The sequence below is a fragment of the Trematomus bernacchii genome, unplaced genomic scaffold, assembly GCF_902827165.1.
Source record: "Trematomus bernacchii unplaced genomic scaffold, fTreBer1.1, whole genome shotgun sequence".
NCBI classification, from domain to species: Eukaryota; Metazoa; Chordata; class Actinopteri; order Perciformes; family Nototheniidae; genus Trematomus; species Trematomus bernacchii.
In genome coordinates this window covers 140,381-161,132 of record NW_022987682.1, presented here as the reverse complement: position 1 = coordinate 161,132, position 20,752 = coordinate 140,381, and the positions used below count along the sequence as shown (strand labels likewise).

Genomic DNA, 20,752 nt, shown 5'->3' with positions numbered 1-20,752 from the left:
ACACACACACCTGTTGCACCTGGAATTAAAAAAAAGATGATTATTAAAAGAAAGTATATTTAAACTATATAAATAAATGAGGTGATGATATTTCTGTTTACTTTAGAAGTTATTATACACTGTATGCTGTGATTCTGATCTGGGAAACATTAAAGACATTCATAGCCAGTCTGCAGATTTGGTCTCTTTATTGAAATAGTAAACAGTAGTAAGTATACATGTTAACATTATAAAGAAATGAACAGTATAAAGAATGAATGGTATTTTTTATTACGTAAATATAAAGAATCAGATACTTCACAGAAACAAAAGATTAGAAGATCTGAGTAAAAGAAAGATCATATATGATGCTGTTACTTGTTGACAATAGCACTTTTATATTGAATGATCTTTTAAATGAGTAATACATGTAAATATGTGATATCAGATTCTTCAATGACAGAAAGAAAAGTGGTTATAGATTTTGAACAAAGACAATTAAATGTCATACTGGATTAGGTAATAAAAACAACCTGAAGGATAACCTACATGTTGACCTTTAGACTGGAATATCTTTTAAACATAAAAAATGCAACAAAATAAATATTCACAAAAACAATACCATCTTTATATCATCCTTAACTTGATTCAAACTTGTTGTCATGTTTACATGTTGACATGCTGAATATGAACTAAATGATCCTTTAATTGATCTAAAAATGTTAAAAATGTGGCATTTGAAAATGAAAACTAACATAATACATTTTGAGTAAATATTATAACATGAACATCAAAATGTAAATATTTGGAGCTAAATGCTTGATTGGAATACAAAGAAAGACTTTCAGGTTTTTGGTAAGGCAATGACATATAGCACTCAATAAGGTAAGAACAACATTCATGTGTAATCTACATGTTGACATTTAGATTGAATGATATGTTAAACATTGAATATGTAAATATATAAATGAAACAAAATAAGAATAGATTCTAACTCTCTGGGAAACGGTCACATGTCAAACTGAACTTGATGACAACAGACTTTCTGTCATGTTTACATGTTGACTGTACCACCACTAAAACACAATGATTCATTCACTGATTTAAACATCTAAATGTGTGGCTTTTGATGCAGCTCAGAAATGAAAAGACAACAATTCTAAATGTGTCAATACAAATGTAAATAATAAGAATCAGATACTTATTTGAAATACAAATAAAGACATTGTATAATCTTGATGTTGACATGAAGACTGAATGATATTTTAAAGCATTGAAATTGTTAATGTGTTTATGACAAAAGCACAGAAAAACATAAAAACAAAAATGTTTGCATCAGTTACTTTAAGGAAATAATTTGATTAATTGATACTACAATAACAACCAAAAAAAGAAGTAATTAAAGTATGTTAATCAAACTGAAACGTTTACAAATTCCTTGTAAATTGTTGTTGAACATATGGTCAACCTTGCCATCTCATAAACAGCATGTTACTTTGTGTGCTTCTTCATATAAATCAAGTGTAATCTAAATGTCCATGAGAGGATGATGACTGTAATGAGGAGGACGGGACCCTCTGTGAGCACAAAGCTTGTAGTTTCTCATTTGGAATGAAATGACTCTTTGAGGCTTGCCTCTGCTTGCTCAGGTGTGATAAGTTTCCAAGCTGCAGGAATATCAGCAGGCTTTGCATTGTATGCTGCTGCAAACTCTTTGTTGAACTTTGCCAGTACATATTTCCAGTAGTCTGATGCCTGGAGGCTTGCATCTGGTGGGATTTTCCAGTCCGGATACTTTTCTTTGTAACGCTTGTAAGAGTGCGATTTATCTTTTGTAGCACTGCAGCTAAAACCTTTGTCGCTGTCCACAGAGGAAGAGCATATGTCAATGCAAAGTTTTTGTGTATTACTCCATCTGCATCGACCCAGACCCTCTGGGCGATGAAGTGAAGTGAAGTGCTCAGTGTGGGCTCTTCCTCCTGCCTCACAGGGCGCTTTGCAGAACGGACACTGTTCACCACATCCAATCAGTTTGTTGAAAAGCTTGTTCTGAGGATTCACATGAAGGCTCTGTAGTTTAGTTTGGATGTTTGTTTTCTTAAACTTCTCTCTAAGAGTTTGTGCCATCTCCTTCACACACTCAGTGAGCCTGTGAGCAAACTGTTCCTGGTCGGCCTCGTTCAGGGTCATGAATGCACCAAGAGCATCCTGGGAAATGACCAGTTTGTCACCAAGTTCCTGACAGACAACTTCAACAAATGACTTTAAGTTGCCACTCTTTTCTGTTTTAGCTTTCTGGATAGCATTATTTATGCTGTTGACACATGACTGGAGATGTTGTTCCTCAAACATCGTAGACCCATCTGAGAAGTGTCGCACTATTTTGTTGAGTATCCATTCCTTCACATATTTCTCATAGGAACAAATAAAGCTCTCATACTTTTTAAAGTCATCCTCTGAGAGCAGATCCAGTAAAAGTGAATACTGGAAGGACATTCTTGTGCTGAACTCCTCTCTTGTCCTCATTTCACCAATGATATCAGGACCCAGGGAACGGTTCACAAAGTCTTCGACTGCAGGCTTCAAGCATCGGTCTGTGAATTCTTCTGCCTTCTTCTGGCACTGGTCTACATTATCGAACACGTCTTTAAAATCAGCAAGAAACTTTTCTTTGTTTTCCTTCAGACATCTGTAGGGATCATTCTTTTGGAGGAAATCTTCATGCAGTCTCTGAAACCTTCTGGCTGCGTCTCCACAGATGTGCTGTTTCAGAGAGACTTCAAAAGTGATGTCTGTTTCAACTTCCTGATTGTTTTGCAGCCTCTCATCTATCATGTTTAAAATCTCATCGATGTAGGTATCATGGTAATTGCTCTTTCTTTGCATTTTTTCACTCACCATCTGTGAGCAAACTGCAATGATGCTGTCAGCTGTTTGTTGTACAGCCTTTGCATTACCTGGTATGTTAAACCACTGTTTAAATGTGTCTGCACATTGACTGAAGAGTCCTTCAACTGTATATTTAAAAGACACCAGTCCACATTCTTTCAGGTTCTTTTGACTTAACAAATCACTTGCATGACCTCCCTTGTTTGATAGATTTATTCTCAGGCGGTGAGACACACTGGTGAAAATGTCCTCCTCCTTCATTTCTGTAAAGGATAGTTCCTTCACTGTTTCAGTCCACATCTTTTCAAATTCTTCGTTCAGCTCTTTCTCTGTCATCTTGACTTTGTCATTTCGCCATTTGTCAATCAAAGCACAAACTCTGCCCTCTAAGTCCTTTGTGTGGTTCTCCTTGATTTTATCAAGTTGTGTCATCCCCTGTCTGATGTCAGCTGCTGCTGTGAGTTGATTGAACACAGAGATTTCCATTTCTCGTCGAAGGCTCTTAGCACTGTTTTTAAACTCCTCTCTGTATCCTTCAACAAGATAGACATGACCCTCTGTTTGCTTGAAGTACTGGTCCAGATTTTCCAGAAGCTTTGTTTCCCATTTAGACAGCTCTGTCAAAGCTTTGTTTTTCAATAGCATGAGAAGTTCTTTCATGTCAGATTTGTTAGATTTATCAGCAGGTGTACCAAAATTGGAGATTCTTGTTTCAGCGTGTGTAACCCATGTGTACATTTCTTTTTTGAAGTCCCATTCCCACTTGTTGAATTCTGTGCACAGCCTCATGTATGCATCAGCCACGAGACTGTTTCTGAAGCTGAAGATGAAGTTTTCATGTTTTACTGCCGTCCACAGGCTCTTCATCCACTCTGTAAACTCCAAGATATTATTAGCTGATGAACCACAACTTCCCAAAATGTGGATGATGTTCTTCTTGAGCTCATAGACAGCCTCGCTGTAGCCTGCATTGACTGGTGCCATCGGTGGGTTTCCATTCCAGAGTCCAGGAATGTACCAGTTTCCAGTGTCTGGGCTGTACTCCATCACATCAGTGAAGCTCGAGTACTCTTCTTTCTTTTCCATTTTGGCTGCTGCCTGGGTCATCTCGTTTAACTGTTGCAGGAGCAGTTTCCTGTCTCGCAGGTTCTTATCATGGGCTGAAACATCAGACACATTCTGGTGAACAAACTGACATTTGGGCTTCTTTTTGCCCACCTCTTTCATCCTGAGGAAAGCATGTACAACTATCTGTAGGATGTCCTTCATTTCTGTTGAATTCTCCATTGAAACATTGATGATGGTGATATCACTCAGCCCCACAACAAGTGTTGCAAGCTCATTGTCGTGCTCATAGCTATTGTCCAGTTGTGCGAGCACTGGTGACTTTAAGCCCTCAGTGTCAATGATCACCATGAAGTCACAGTTGAAGTCTTTTCTGACATCTTCATTGATTTTAATCAGCAACATAAAGGCACCTCGAGTGCATCGACCACTGCTGACTGCAAACTGCACTCCAAACATGGTGTTGAGGAGAGTGGACTTTCCTGTGCTCTGAACTCCAAGAACTGTGACTACCAGGATCTTGTTCTTAGGAGACACCAAGGCATTGAGCTGAGAGAGAACGTCAGTCACCCATCCGATAGGTATGTTGGATGCTTCTCCATCTACAAGCTCAAGTGGAAATCCATCAAGCATTAACTCAGCACATAGCTTGGGGAGATGCTGTAGTTTTTGACGTGCTGGGTCTGTTTCAGGAAGGGAAAGGGAAGCTTCATAGATCTGCCCCATTTCACGGAAGAAGTGTTCAGTCCCTAATGAGCTGTTGGAAAGTTGTTTGTCAATCTCCTTGATCTCCTCTTTGTTCTCAGGGTTTTTGCATTTTTCTTTGTACTGCTCCCTGAGGTCAAAGAGTTTTTTCCGAGACACGTTATCGAGGTTCATTCGCATCCATTTCAGGAAATAGAACCTCTCTATCTTCTTCTTCTTCTCCTCCTCCTCTTTCTTCTCAATCCCTGGGCTTGATATTGCATTGATGAAACATGTGATTGCCTTGGACATGTTCTGAGAGTTCTGTTTTTCCCGAAGTTTGGTTTTCTGTACCTGAAGATCACTTTTATACTCTTCTATTTTTTCAGACCCAACTTTCCGAAGCCGGAATTCTTCTTTCTCCAAGCAAGTAAGCTCCTTCCATATTTGTCCTTGCAAGGGAAGCTGAGCTTCTTTGTATTTAAGAATGTCTTGAATTTCTGCAGTGATGGAATCTGCATTTTTCTTGGCAGTCTGGCACTCTGGAGAGTCTTCATCAACACAGATTCCCAGTTCATGGGCAACGTCAGCCATCTTCTCAATTCCCATCTTCATCTGTGAGTTTTCAAATACATTGCTGACTTTTTCCTGCAAATCTTTGACAAAGTCTGCATCATTCATGCTCTTAGTCTTTAAAAGGATGTTGCTGTTAGTCAAGTCCAACTTGGTTGCTACCTTTTTTACAGCATCCAAACTGAAAAGCTTGCTTGGAAGGTTACCCACCAAGAAGATCTGGGCCTTGTGGTTTTGGTTGGTTAGCAGCTCACACTCAGAGTTCAAAGTGTCAAAGAACACAAAAACTGCTGCAGATGTCTGACACAAGAAAGCAAATTGTGTTTCAAATGAAGCAATGTCCCCACGAAGGTTAGCTACAGCAACTGGCTCGCTGAAGACATCCATGTTTTTGTTCCCACAAGGGAGGTACCAAGTCATTTCAACCAATCCATTGGATATTCTCCTTGGACTGTCACCACCATCCATGTTGCGGTGAACGAAGGTGTTATGGCACTGCTGAGAATTGCTCAGAAGCTTATTGAGGATCTCTGACTTGGACAAGGAGCACTCACCCAGTCTCACAAAAGATATCATTGGAAGTTCAGAGACAACAATTCTCTCTTCAATAAATCCCTTGGATTCTGAAAGTGACTGAGGTCTGTACTTTTTAACAATGTCTCTCATGGCCCAAAGCATGAGTGTGCACTGCTTTGTGTCACAGTTGGGAAGCAACAGAGGCACGGAAAACTGACACATGGACATTTTGAGGGCCATTTCCTGCTGTACAAAACCATCAGAGCACAGGAAGAGAGCAGTGATAATGTCAAGGGGATTCAGTGTGTCACCTGAATGTGTACTTTTGACAAGATTATCAAGATCTAAGCGATCCCCAGAGTTTGACTCGCATGCAGATGTACATTTCACATTCCTAGCTGTCACATTAACCATCATTAGTTTCTTCAGAAAATACCATGGAAGATCTGAATTACACTTGGGAGGTTCATCGGTAATGGTCTTCTCGTCAATGCTTAGAACTGTGCTGAGGGATAGCTTCTCTTCATCGTGGTGATCCAACCCCAGATCCTCCAGTAAGCTCTCTAGGTGTGTCTCTGTTTAAAAAATATATATGAATATTAAACCCATTATTTTTCTCGTCCTCAATCCAATGTTTAGCATTTAGATTTCTAACATTTTACTGAATTTTGCTTTAACACAATTACATTTTGCAAAAATTATGACTATTTTGGGCAGTCAATCAGTAAACTGTTTGCCTAATGCATTGATACAAAACCTTTGACAATACCGGTAGTAGAATTCAATCTTCTGTTTCCATTAGTTTTGAAGTAGGTCCGAAATGTACATTTTTGTGAAGAGAAAAGACATAATAATCTAATTGATGGAATTGTAAAAGGACTTAAAGTGGACCTATCATGCTATATTTGAATAATATAGTGTAGGACCATACCTATATAAGTCATATTTATACTTTTTTTTTTTCAAAATACCAAACAGATCATGCATTTTAGCCATGCCTCATTTTGCTCAATTTGACATTTTTTAGCTCTGTATTTGCAAGGGCAGATTCTGTGAGAACAGCACCATCTACTGGCCTGGCATATGTACTACAGCGTCTCCAGCGCTTTCGAACGGCAGTGGCTGTCTCCTCCTGATTGGTGGAGTTGGCCCAATAGCCGTAGCGCCACTGTCCTGACGTCAGGACAGTGTTCAAATCTGGATCAGTTTTTATCAGATCCGTTGCAGCCCCTTTTTTAGAGATTTGGGTATGGAGGAAAATAGAGAGGGTTGTGTTTTCTGACACTTGGTGAGTTCCCTGGAACACCGGGGACACATATTCATGTATAAAAGACGTACAAAAGTGCATTTTGCATGATAGGTCCCCTTTAAAAGAGGTGGATAGAGATATTGGTGAGCATCAGAATTCAGCAGATTTATGAAATTCTCAGAACTCTGACCTCTGGGTCTGGAAATTATCTTAAAAGACTCAAGAGGCGCTTTCACACCGGAGTAATTTCCCCCCCGAACTAGGCCGATAGGGGGGGGAGATTTGGTTTCACACCAAAAAGGATCTGGGCCTAGTCCCTAGTTCGCGCGAACCTTTTCACCCCCAGATAGTCCCTGCTAGAGAGGTAGTACTTAACTGCGGAGGAAATGGTTCGTGGGTGTGTCGGCCACACTAACAATTTCTAATTGGCTGGGCGAATTGCAAACCACGCCCCGTAAAACTCTGAAAAGTTTTGTGAAGCCGCCATTTTTTTTGCTCGCAAGTACTTTGTGTGAAAGCGGCTAAGGAGGACACTCATCGACAACTGGCCAATAATTGGTGCTGGATACATTGTGCCATCTTGAGGGCCAGTATCCCATGGTCAGTATGAACTCTAGCTTTCACCAACTCATAAACAAAGATACTATTAGGAATTATTTTATGTTGAATGACTGTATAACCACCCAAAAAAATAGAGACTCTTGCAATCCTGTGCAATAAACCTGCAATGTGAGATATAAACACTATCTGCAATTTGTACGGCGCTATAATCCCTTTAATGTAGAACATACTTATTTTTATAAATATCCCAACTTATATTCTTTTTAGGTCACAATACTTCAATGCCATATATGTCACTTAGTTTACTGAAATTGCTGCTTCTAATTTTGTAGCTATGGTTGTGTACTTATTTGTCTTTTTTTTATTTTGTTACTAATGTATGCTTTACTTTTTGATTATTTCATGTCTCTTTTTTTTAGCTGCTATTCAACTTTTGCAGAACTTCTTTATCCTTTGACGATGAAGTTGCTCTGTTCCTGCATTTTGGATTGATTTAAATTGTGTCTGACTTTCTTTATTACTTTATTAAATATAGCAAAAGACACATTTGTGTATTAATCATTTATCAGTTTCTCTTAAGGGAATTTAAATGCCCACCACAATGTAATCTGCGTAATCTGCAGTGGGTGGAAAACCAAGAGAAACTGTCTCCTGGTCAGAATTAAGAACTGTTACTCCCCCTGGTGGAGGAACATCTGTCATAAGAGAAGAAAAGTACATCTCAGTATCTTTACATATCGCTGCGTATATATTTGTTACATTAGATCAGTTATTAACAGTCACACTTACGGTCGGACTCTGGTGCTGCTGGAGTGTTCTTTCCTTCCTCACAGCACGGGTCAGGGAAGGGATTTGATACATCATCATATGCCTTGGTAATAAGAAAAATATGTTTTAATTTGAAATAGTAATGAGTTAATTAATCATACCTTATTCACAATAGTGTATATGACAACATCTATTTGTACTGTAATGTTTTTGTTATTTAATTGTTTACCTCATCAGAGCTATCCATTGCTGATACACTCTCAGCCATCCCACACTCTCCAGATTATTCAAACAGCTTCTCACTGAAAACATTGAAAAGAATCCTGTAACAGTGTAACACCATCTACTCCAACAACTATGTAACACAAAAATCACAGAGAAAAAAAACAATCAGCAGACTATATGAGCCATGAAGGAAAGATTAAACGTGATGAGTTAGGAACGGGCAGGACTCTGACCCAGCCCAGCCCACAACAATTCGTGCCATGCAGCGGTGTAGTGCTATTGGTTTAAGGACCTGTGCCACCTGACTCGTGCATTCGTGCATGCCCACAGGTTTTGCTGGTTGAGAATGTTATGTAACCACTGTCACTTAACAATCTCCAGCCAGAATCAACACAATAGGAAAGTCAGTAAACCAGTTTGCATAGTTCTATGACTCATTGTGGGTGATTCTTACAGTATCTGCTACCCACACCTTCACTTCATGAATCCCTGTATCATGTGAAGGCAGGAAGAATGATAAACCTTATGCTAAATATTAGCGAAGATATATTTACTTGTAAGTTAAAACCACACGTTTGAATTAGCGCCATTGCCTCTTAGTATGCAACCTAAATGATAATGTTAAATTAAAGGAACAACATATATATCATTCATATATATAAATATATTAAACATATTCATTCATACGTGCACGCCGTCAGCCACCCTGGACAACAGGTGTTATGCCCGCCGAGACATGCATGCACCTCGCGGGAGCGCGCACAGCATAAAGCGAAAACGCCCAGACATTTCAATAATTTGTACGGCAAAGTACGGTTTGGAAACGATATAATTTTCTTTTTGTTCATCAATGATGATAAATAATCTGAAGTCTATAGTTTATGAACATTAAGAGTCATTAATATTTTATTTCCTTGATATGATTGGTCTAAGTTTGCAAGGTTTATTTGATTAAGCTTTCATTATTTCTCAGGGCGAACTCTTTTGTGTTCTTTTCGCTGTGTTTTTAAGCATTTCAGACAGCTTTAATAAACTGTTGTTCTAAAATGAGGTTTTTAAATGTGAAAAAAACAATGTAACATCCACTCTGTCAAATAAAGTATGTGCTGATAACACCATTTGATTCAGTTTGATTTGAAGTGTCCTTACTCTAGAAACAAAGTTAGGCCTACTATGTGGATGCATTATTTGGCAACGCTGGTTCTTTGCATCCTCCTGTTATTTCAGCCAAGATGAGTGTTTCCCGCGAGGTGCATGCAAAACACGGCACAACACCTGTTGTTCTGTGATTTTTGACAACACACAGATGGCACATACCAATTGACTCAATCTGTGTAAGGCCAGGGTAGTGCTATTGGTTTAAGGACCTGTGCCACCTGACTCGTGCATTCGTGCATGCCCACAGGTTTTGTTGTTTGAGAATGTTATGTAACCACTGTCACTTAACAATCTCCAGACAGAATCAACACAATAGGAAAGTCAGTAAACCAGTTTGCATAGTTCTATGACTCATTGTGGGTGATTCTTACAGTATCTGCTACCCACACCTTCACTTCATGAATCCCTGTATCATGTGAAGGCAGAAAGAATGATAAACCTTTTTTTTAAATATTAGCGAAGATATATTTACTTGTAAGTTAAAACCACACGTTTGCATTAGCGCCATTGCCTCTTAGTATGCAACCTAAATGATAATGTTAAATTAAAGGAACAACATATATATCATTCATATATATAAATATATTAAACATATTCATTCATACGTGCACGCCGTCAGCCGCCCTGGACAACAGGTGTTATGCCCGCCGAGACATGCATGCACCTCGCGGGAGCGCGCACAGCATAAAGCGAAAACGCCCAGACATTTCAATAATTTGTACGGCAAAGTACGGTTTGGAAACGATATAATTTTCTTTTTGGTTCATCAATGATGATAAATAATCTGAAGTCTATAGTTTATGAACATTAAGAGTCATTAATATTTTATTTCCTTGATATGATTGGTCTAAGTTTGCAAGGTTTATTTGATTAAGCTTTCATTATTTCTCAGGGCGAACTCTTTTGTGTTCTTTTCGCTGTGTTTTTAAGCATTTCAGACATCTTTACTAAACTGTTGTTCTAAAATGAGGTTTTTAAATGTGAAAAAAACAATGTAACATCCACTCTGTCAAATAAAGTATGTGCTGATAACACCATTTGATTCAGTTTGATTTGAAGTGTCCTTACTCTAGAAACAAAGTTAGGCCTACTATGTGGATGCATTATTTGGCAACGCTGGTTCTTTGCATCCTCCTGTTATTTCAGCCAAGATGAGTGTTTCCCGCGAGGTGCATGCAAAACACGGCACAACACCTGTTGTTCTGTGATTTTTGACAACACACAGATGGCACGTACCAATTGACTCAATCTGTGTAAGGCCAGGGTAGTGCTATTGGTTTAAGTACCTGTGCCACCTGACTCGTGCATTCGTGCATGCCCACAGGTTTTGCTGGTTGAGAATGTTATGTAACCACTGTCACTTAACAATCTCCAGCCAGAATCAACACAATAGGAAAGTCAGTAAACCAGTTTGCATAGTTCTATGACTCATTGTGGGTGATTCTTACAGTATCTGCTACCCACACCTTCACTTCATGAATCCCTGTATCATGTGAAGGCAGAAAGAATGATAAACCTTATGTTAAATATTAGCGAAGATATATTTACTTGTAAGTTAAAACCACACGTTTGCATTAGCGCCATTGCCTCTTAGTATGCAACCTAAATGATAATGTTAAATTAAAGGAACAACATATATATCATTCATATAAAATGTAAATATATTAAACATATTCATTCATACGTGCACGCAACAAGATGAGTGTTTCCCGCGAGGTGCATGCAAAACACGGCATAACACACCTGTTGTTCTGTGATTTTTGATAACACACAGATGGCAATTACCAATCGACTCAATCTGTGTAAGGCCAGGGAAAGCCCAACATGAAAACTAGCTATTTAGGGGTCTTAAAGAGAGAATTTAAACAATAATTGACAAAGAAAGTTTTGCCTACCTTTGTTGATTAACCATGTTAGAAACGATACCTCTTCTTTTACCCCGGATTGTTTAACTACTGTAGACTATATGCAATATTTTGTCGAGCCTATATCTGTCCTGAGTCAGGTTTGCCGATGCCAAACCTTTTCCAGGGCATCTCCTTTTATATTCCTAGTGCAGTAACTTTCTGTTTTGTTTCCCAGGCAGGAACGATTATAGTTTCCAGTAAAGTGAAACTTATGGTTGGTCTCCTGCTTTTCAGAGGGGCATGTGCAATAAAAGCCATCTCTGAGTTCCCATCACATTGCTGACATTATTTTAAACATATTTTACATGGTTTGCATCAACTGTTCAATGATCGTATTTGACTTACTTGTGTGTGGAGCTGTTGCAGTTGGCCTGTTTTTTATTAAATTACATTACACCTGATCTTTCTTTCCAAAGTTGTGCAAAAACAGACACTCAGCAGCTGAAGTTACTCGGATACTGAGTGTCTGTTTGTCTGTGTCCATCGTCCCTCGCACAATGTCTCCCTCACTGCAATGAGTAACAATGTAACTCTCCACCTCACCAGCAGGGGGCCCCAATGCAGAGACAGTGACTCCCTGCTGATCTGGTGGTCTGCACAGGCAACACGTTCTCACTCCCAACCCGTCACATGTTGATGGTCGGTCAGGGCCCCTCCCCGTCACCCTATTACGCACAGGGTACCCCTTGAGCGTCAGTTTTCAACGGGCAGGGCGTCCCATAGACCTCCCATAGCATTGATAATAGACGCCATGAGAACGCTCTCCGGCAAATGCTCTACCCCGACGGTCGGTTGCTATTGTCAATATTAATATAATCATTATTTATTTTTTAATAGTCACACTCGATTTCGCCGATTTTCTTGTTGCCCCAGCTGGTTGACACCTCTTTTAGCAGAAACAAAGGCTACATTAATGTATTAAATCGATGTTAATCCATGTGTGTGGTTGTGGAATTAACGGACGTGCCGTTGTGCGATTGCGTTGCCAGGCAAAACTCTAGTTTACAAACTCTTCAACTACAACCCTAATTATATTTAACACTAGAACCGCCAGAGGTTTTTTTATACCTAAAACCGCCACCTGGGTCAAATTGACCCGCTATTAGAATGCATTGATTTTCAAGGTAAAATGTTCTTTTATTGAACAGTGAGTTTTGATCGCACAGGGATGAAACGTATACCAATAGAATCTGTGGACTCTCAGCTTTTCATATGACAGGGCTCGACATTATAAATGGCCCGCTGGCCCGGAAGCATTATTTAGACACCCCGGCCAGCATAACGTACTTTCATCTGACTTCATATTGACAATTTTTAACAACATACAGTAGGGTGCTACATAACACACTTTCAGGAAAGGTTACGGACTGGAAGACTTTAATATTTTATTGAAAAAAAGTTACACACAATAAAAAACAGCTCTGGGTCAAATTGACCCAATTGGCGGTTCTAGTGTTAAAAACATTTTAGAAGGCCTCACGAAATGCTTTAATGTAAATTCAAATTCAAATGTGAAGGAATGTGTGTAATGTGGTGATTGACATTATTCACCCACGGATCTATGGGTTGGGGTATTGTTCCACACGGACATTTTTGTTAACCAGACTTCCTGTTTCCCCCGGTCTTCGCTTCCCGGGCTTGAAGCTGTTTACATGTTGTTCTGATGCTAAATAAAAGTCTAGCTTGTACCTTTGATGCCCCGCCTCCGACTCCCGTCTCTCGGCACTACAGTAATAACAAAATACATCCGTCATAAACAATACCGGAAACAGACGTAGGCAAGATCCTCAGCTCGGTGATTTGGATGTTTTAGCCGCAATGCAAGCTGGGATATGATGTTTATAAGATGTGAAATCCGAAAACATTTTTTAAAAATAAAATAATACTTTATTCCGAGTTTGCTTGCTTTTCTCTTTGGAGGTCATCACATAACGGCATTGTAATACACGGTTCGGCTGCATTAAATATTACATATCTGCCGTAGTTCGCTAGAGCCCTGATGAGAAGACTTCTGGACAAACAGGAAGAACTGCCGCCGAAACTGAATATGTGACATGGATCATAAATATATCAGCAATTAAACAACATCTTCAATTTCTCTTCACAATATAAGTCTCCTTGCAGTATCAATACTAATTCGGCTGACTTTTATATTTGATCCAATTGGTAGATAGGCTATATTTACACCATAACGGTGCACAGCTGATAGAAAGGGACACCTTTAAAGCACGTTATTATGGGGGGTATACAGATAAATATTAAGCCTGACAAAGTACTAATATATTGCTTTCCTGCAATGTTAACTACTGTATGTTTAAGCACTTATTTGAACTGATATTATACATATGTATTATACTCTTATAAGATGTATGTAGATAGGATAAGAAATGTGCAGAATACGACAGTTTAATGGTGGAGGTATACACACATATTGATAGATGTCTTGTAATGCACTGTTGAGGAACCTGCGACCCAAGTTTTTCATCTCCGACCTTGTCAGGTATTGAACATTCAATAAATAAAGAACACAGAATTATTAAATATAAAACACAGAATGTGTGTGATCATACTAAATGATTTACAAATAAACACCACTGCATATTTAAAACTGTTACACATGCTGCTGTAACGAAGAAATATCAACCTTTTTCTAACTCAATATCAAGCCACACTTATTGTGTTTACTTCTTTATTTTAAATCCTTATTAGTTTGTCTGTCTGTGTCTCCTATTAATATCTAATAATACAAATAATAAAATTCAATAACGTGCTTTAACCACTAGGTGTCCCTTTCTATCAGCTGTGCACCGTTACGGCCCGTCCACACAGCAGCGTTAAAAAAATCTTGGAGGTGGGCGTTAGTGATGTGTCGGTCGCGAACGAGCCGATTCTTTTGAACGGCTCTTTGGTACGAACGAGGGGAACCGAGTCGTACTTGGTGAGAGCCGTTCTTGTTATCGTTCAATCGTTGGTCCGCACTCACTGCCTGCCAAAATCCACTCTCCTTTTAAAAAGCTTGATTTTGTTCCCCAAACGTATTCTGTGAAGACCCGCCCCTACTCTGTTTGGTAGGTTTCAGCACGAGGAGTGAGATGGGGTGGGTCTTAACGGAATACGCGAGAGAGAAGTCATACCAAGTGGTACAGGACAGGTAGACAACGTGTTTTTCGGATGGAAAATGAGCCAAACGCGAAAACGCAGCAGCATTTGGATTCACTTCAACCAAAACCCAGTCAGTGATAAAGCGCACCATTTGTAAAGGCAAAATATCCTTTAAAGCAGGATCAACAAATAATCTCCATCGCCACTTAAAAACACAGTATCTAATATTAAGAGTTGCATGAATTTCATTCAAGGCAAGGCAACTTTATTTACTTAACACATACAGAGGGTAAATTCAAAGTACATTCACTGACATGATGACATGGATATGGCGCCACCTTGTGTCATGTTTACAATGCCGATTATTGACATTAGGTCTGGCAATACAGTCAATCATTATCCTGGTGATTATTTTGCAGATAAACCTAGTAACCTTAAAAAGACGGCTCTTTTGAACGGCTCTTTTGAACGGCTCTTTGAAAGGAACGGAGCCATAAGATCCGGCTCCCTTCAAAGAGCCATAATTCCCATCACTAGTGGGCGTATCTGAAGCTTGGGGATTTTTTGCGAGCAAGGCACCAACAACCAATCACATGAATCTCCCGCCCCCGACATACGAAGCAAAAAAGTTTGAAGTAAACTGGATATAAACTCCCCAAACAGGCGAAAACATACCACTGTCTCTGCCACCTCCCTCCATGCCTGGCTCCTCCGGTTTATATCCCGGTAGGTAAATAGGGACTGGTCATAAAGCACCGGGTGATTCCCTACCGCTAATTTCTCCTCCATTTTTTGGAATATGAGGAAATTACCGGCGGTATGTCTCTCCCAGCATACACGCCGTTTGATTGGCTAGTGCTTGAACTGTCAGATTTGCATACACGGGATTTGATTGGCTGACGCTTCCACCTCAGCTTCAAAAGTTGAACATTGCTCAACTTTGAATCCTGAAAATCCTGAAAATCTCCGCTCGCCTGCCCACAATGCAGTTCGGCGAAAAGTGAGGGAAAGTGACGTCACCCCATTCAAAGTGAATGGGCAGAAGCGTTTCAAGATTTTTTAACGCTGCTGTGTGGACGGTCCGTTATGGTGTAAATATAGCCTATCTACCAATTGGATCAAATATAAAAGTCAGCCGAATTACACCAGTACAAATAGATGTTGTCATATACGCTATTGTGAATAAGGTATGATTAATGAGCTCATTACTATTTCAATAAAAAGAAAATAGTTTATTACCAAGGAATATTATGATGTATCAGATTCCCTTCCCCATCGTTTCTGGGAAACAAAACAGAAAGTTACTGCACTAGGAATATAAAAGGAGATGCCTGGAAAAGGTTTGGCATCGCCAGAGAAATGCAAACCTGACTCAGGACAGATATAGGCTCGACAAAATATTGCATATAGCCTACAGTAGATAAACAATCCGGGGTAAAAGAAGAGGTATCGTTTCTAACATGGTTAATCAACAAAGGTAGGCAAAACTTTCTTTGTCAATTATTGTTTAAATTCTCTCTTTAAGACCCCTAAATAGTTTTCATGTTGGGCTTTTCCCTGGCCTTACACAGATTGAGTCAATTGGTACTTGCCATCTGTGTGTTATCAAAAATCACAGAACAACAGGTGTTATGCCGTGTTTTGCATGCACCTCGCGGGAAACACTCATCTTGGCTGAAATAACAGGGGGATGCAAAAAACACAGCACAGGAGGCCTTTGCGGGAGCAATATAAAGGTTTCACTATAACTGCATTTTAAAGTCAGACTGACAGTTAAAATAGTTGTGGTTAAAGACAATTCACATTTTATCATGTTATGCACCTGATTTTTCTAAAAGTAATAACATACTACTGTATAAAATATACTGACATCATACTTCATCTTAAAGCTTGCGGGGGCTCTACGCTTCACTTTTAGTGCCTAAAGTAATGACCATAGTACCCCTCAAAAAGGGCCACCAAAATGTCTAAGCAAGTCTGGTTATTAACAATTATTAATGATAATTAATATAAATAAAACTGCTAGAATTTATAAAATCATTATTGATAACCTGCAGAGAAAAACAAAATATATGTATAAATGTTCTATTATTTATTTTATATATTATTTATTATGTATTATTATATTTGTATGACTTAAATTACATCAAATCAACTCTTGGGAGCACCACGTTGTATACAAGGAAAATGACAGCCAGTTTATGAAGTCGCATTAAATAGTAACAAGAAGTTTACTAGACTGTAAATAAGGATATCTGATTACTACCTGTTACTGTTAACAGGAAGACCATGTCTATAGCTAGTAAAAGTCGAAGAATATTTACATTTTTGGATAGTAGAAGTTGGCAGAACTCACTCTTTGACAAAATATTAATATTAAGACAACAAATAAAAAACACACAAAAACTAAATTAAGAATTCAGACACAAATGTATTAATTGAAATAAAATTGAAATAAACTAAATAATAATAATCATTTTATTGACCAATGAATTGTTTTAAATGCAGTGTCCTTTATCCACACATGCAAATAAACCACTATTAGGAACTGTAAATTATTCATTAATAGTGACAATAATTATTATCAAACCATTATTTTTTAATGTGTAAGTTTATTTCAAACACTTTAATGTGTCGTAGAGAAGGATCTCATCCTTAATCAAAGATATTTCTATTTTACAAAAAATCAAGCAAATGTAAAAGCCTACTCTCTCCTCGACTCCACCGCACACGTTTAAGGAATCATGATGTTCTTCAACGATCGATTTCCGGGTCAAGTTGAGGATGGATATTGGGATAAACCTTGTGAGTTTTCCTGATAAATCAGTAGACAGATATGATTGTGTTGTCTGTGTGTGGAGATGTTTGATGATGACAGCAGCAATGGACTGCAGAATCAGTCAGTACACTGTGACGGGAGCTTCAATTGGGACAACTGTAGTTAAACATATTAAGTTGTTGTCAATTGCAGATAGTTGCTCTTCTTAATTCACTTTGCATGTCTTGAGGCTATGGTTGTGTTTTAAATTAAATTATTTACTTTAAAAAAATGACAGTGCTAACAGTCAATTAACAATTGTCTTTAATTGTCAGGTCCAATTAAGAAATGTTTAAGGTTCCATCATGTCTTTATGTTTTAAAAAATAACAATTAGAAAGAGAAATCCTGAGTTGAAAGTAGGTGTTGTTGCAATTCATGTCCACTAGATGTCAGTCTGCTGGAGTCCATGTTCAGAATGAATAGGTAAAGGACAGTTTTCAGTAAGACCATGTGATTGATTTCTTGAACAATTATATAACTGGCTGAATGTATCTTTAACACTGTTAAAAGAATGCTCAGGGTGGAATACAGGTCAGTCATTTATTCATTATTGTCAACTCCGCTGACCTGAAGATGAAGATAATGAATGACATGGACCGACTTCCCCTTGTTGTGTTTCCATCTATACTTTCTTTATCCAAATGTAATCATGTGTTTTTAATTAGCAACATATACAGTTATGGGACAAATCAACACAAAAACACTAGAAAGCAAAACATGCACACACATCCTTCAAAACATTCTTTACTTCTAGTTTCTTGTTAACAGTTTAAATTCAACTTTAAGTTAATCTGAATGTCTCTCACTTTCAGAGTCTGAACCTGTGATTAGCCGTGGATCAGACTGGATGTATGTGGACACACCTAGCCTCAGCAAACTGCAGTCAGCCAAGCAAACCAAAATGACTTCATGTGGCCCACGGTAAAGACAGTGACACACACACACACACACACACACACACACACACACACACACACACACACACACACACACACACACACACACACACACACACACACACACACACGATTCATTGCAGAGTTGCACCTGTTGTCTTGTTTTTACATTATTTGTTGTATTCAGAATCCTAAGATTTGAGATGAACAACATTTTTTAAATAATGGTATTAAAAAAAGATGATTATTAAAAAAAAAAGTATATTTAAACTATATAAATAAATGAGGTGATGATATTTCTGTTTACTTTAGAAGTTATTATACTCTGTATGCTGTGATTCAGATCTGGGAAACATTAAAGACATTCATAGCCAGTCTGCAGATGTGGTCTCTTTATTGAAATAGTAAACAATAGTAAGTATACATGTTAACATTATAAAGAAATGAACAGTATAAAGAATGAATGGTATTTTTTATTACGTAAATATAAAGAATCAGATACTTCACAGAAACAAAAGATTAGAAGATCTGAGTAAAAGAAAGATCATATATGATGCTGTTACTTGTTGACAATAGCACTTTTATATTGAATGATCTTTTAAATGAGTAATACATGTAAATATGTGATATCAGATTCTTCAATGACAGAAAGAAAAGTGGTTATAGATTTTGAACAAAGACAATTAAATGTCATACTGGATTAGGTAATAAAAACAACCTGAAGGATAACCTACATGTTGACCTTTAGACTGGAATATCTTTAAAACATAAAAAATGCAACAAAATAAATATTCACAAAAACAATACCATCTTTATATCATCCTTAAGTTGATTCAAACTTGTTGTCATGTTTACATGTTGACATGCTGAATATGAACTAAATGATCCTTTAATTGATCTAAAAATGTTAAAAATGTGGCATTTGAAAATGAAAACTAACATAATACATTTTGAGTAAATATTATAACATGAACATGAAAATGTAAATATTTGGAGCTAAATGCTTGATTGGAATACAAAGAAAGACTTTCAGGTTTTTGGTAAGGCAATGACATATAGCACTCAAAAAGGTAAGAACAACATTCATGTGTAATCTACATGTTGACATTTAGATTGAATGATATGTTAAACATTGAAAATGTAAATATATAAATGAAACAAAATAAGAATAGATTCTAACTCTCTGGGAAACGGTCACATGTCAAACTGAACTTGATTACAACAGACTTTCTGTCATGTTTACATGTTGACTGTACCACCACTAAAACACAATGATTCATTCACTGATTTAAAAATCTAAATGTGTGGCTTTTGATGCAGCTCAGAAATGAAAAGACAACAATTGTAAATGTGTCAATAAAAATGTAAATAATAAGAATCAGATACTTATTTGAAATACAAATAAAGACATTGTATAATCTTGATGTTGACATGAAGACTGAATGATATTTTAAAGCATTGAAATTGTTAATGTGTTTACGACAAAACCACAGAAAAACATAAAAACAAAAATGTTTGCATCAGTTACTTTAAGGAAATAATTTGATTAATTGATACTACAATAACAACCAAAAAAAGAAGTAATTAAAGTATGTTAATCAAACTGAAACGTTTACAAATTCCTTGTAAGTTGTTGTTGAAATATATGGTCAACCTTGCCATCTCATAAACAGCATGTTACTTTGTGTGCTTCTCTTCATATAAATCAAGTGTAATCTAAATATCCATGAGAGGATGATGACTGTAATGAGGAGGACGGGACCCTCTGTGAGCACAAAGCTTGTAGTTTCTCATTTGATATGAAATGACTCTTTGAGGCTTGCCTCTGCTTGCTTAGGTGTGATAAGTTTCCAAGCTGCAGGAATATCAGCAGGCTTTGCATCGTATGCTGCTGCAAACTCATTGTTGAACTTTGCCAGTACATATTTCCAGTAGTCTGATGCCTGGAGGCTTGCATCTGGTGGGATTTTCCAGTCCGGATAGATTTCTTTGTAACGCTTGTAAGGGTGCGGTTGATCTTTTGTATCACTGCAGCTAAAACCTTCGTCACTGTTCACAGAGGAAGAGCATATGTCAATGCCAAGTTTTTCTGTATCACTCCATCTGCATCGACCCAGACCCTCTGGACGATGAAGTGAAGTGAAGTGCTCAGTGTGGGCTGTTCCTCCTGCCTCACAGGGCGCTTTGCAGAACGGACACTGTTCACCACATCCAATCAGTGTGTTGAAAAGCTTGTCCTGAGGATTCACATGAAGGCTCTGTAGTTTAGTTTGGATGTTTGTTTTTTTAAACTTCTCTCTAAGAGTGTGTGCCATCTCCGTCACACACTCAGTGAGCCTGTGAGCAAACTGTTCCTTGTC

The 20,752-nt window shown here is 38.0% G+C and overlaps 1 protein-coding gene and 1 pseudogene across 5 annotated transcripts in view; one reads left to right on the top strand and one right to left on the bottom strand.

Annotated features, from left to right (window-relative positions):
- The window catches only part of LOC117487666 (interferon-induced very large GTPase 1-like), a 339,011-nt gene that overhangs the window by 179,680 nt on the left and 138,579 nt on the right, over nucleotides 1-20,752 (bottom strand). For 4 of the 5 annotated variants that reach the window (XM_034136303.1, XM_034136306.1, XM_034136305.1 and 1 more), the window contains 2 exons: nucleotides 4,882-5,352; nucleotides 250-4,845 (listed from right to left, as the gene is read on the bottom strand). The exons of the other annotated variant lie outside the window; for it this stretch is intronic. In XM_034136303.1, coding sequence (XP_033992194.1) covers nucleotides 1,582-4,845; nucleotides 4,882-5,352 — 3,735 coding nt within the window. In that variant the 3' untranslated portion in view covers nucleotides 250-1,581. Of the gene's footprint in view, nucleotides 1-249; nucleotides 4,846-4,881; nucleotides 5,353-20,752 lie in introns of those variants that run through there. 5 annotated transcript variants of the gene reach the window in all.
- LOC117487670 overlaps nucleotides 1-20,752 on the top strand; it is a 259,379-nt pseudogene that overhangs the window by 188,171 nt on the left and 50,456 nt on the right.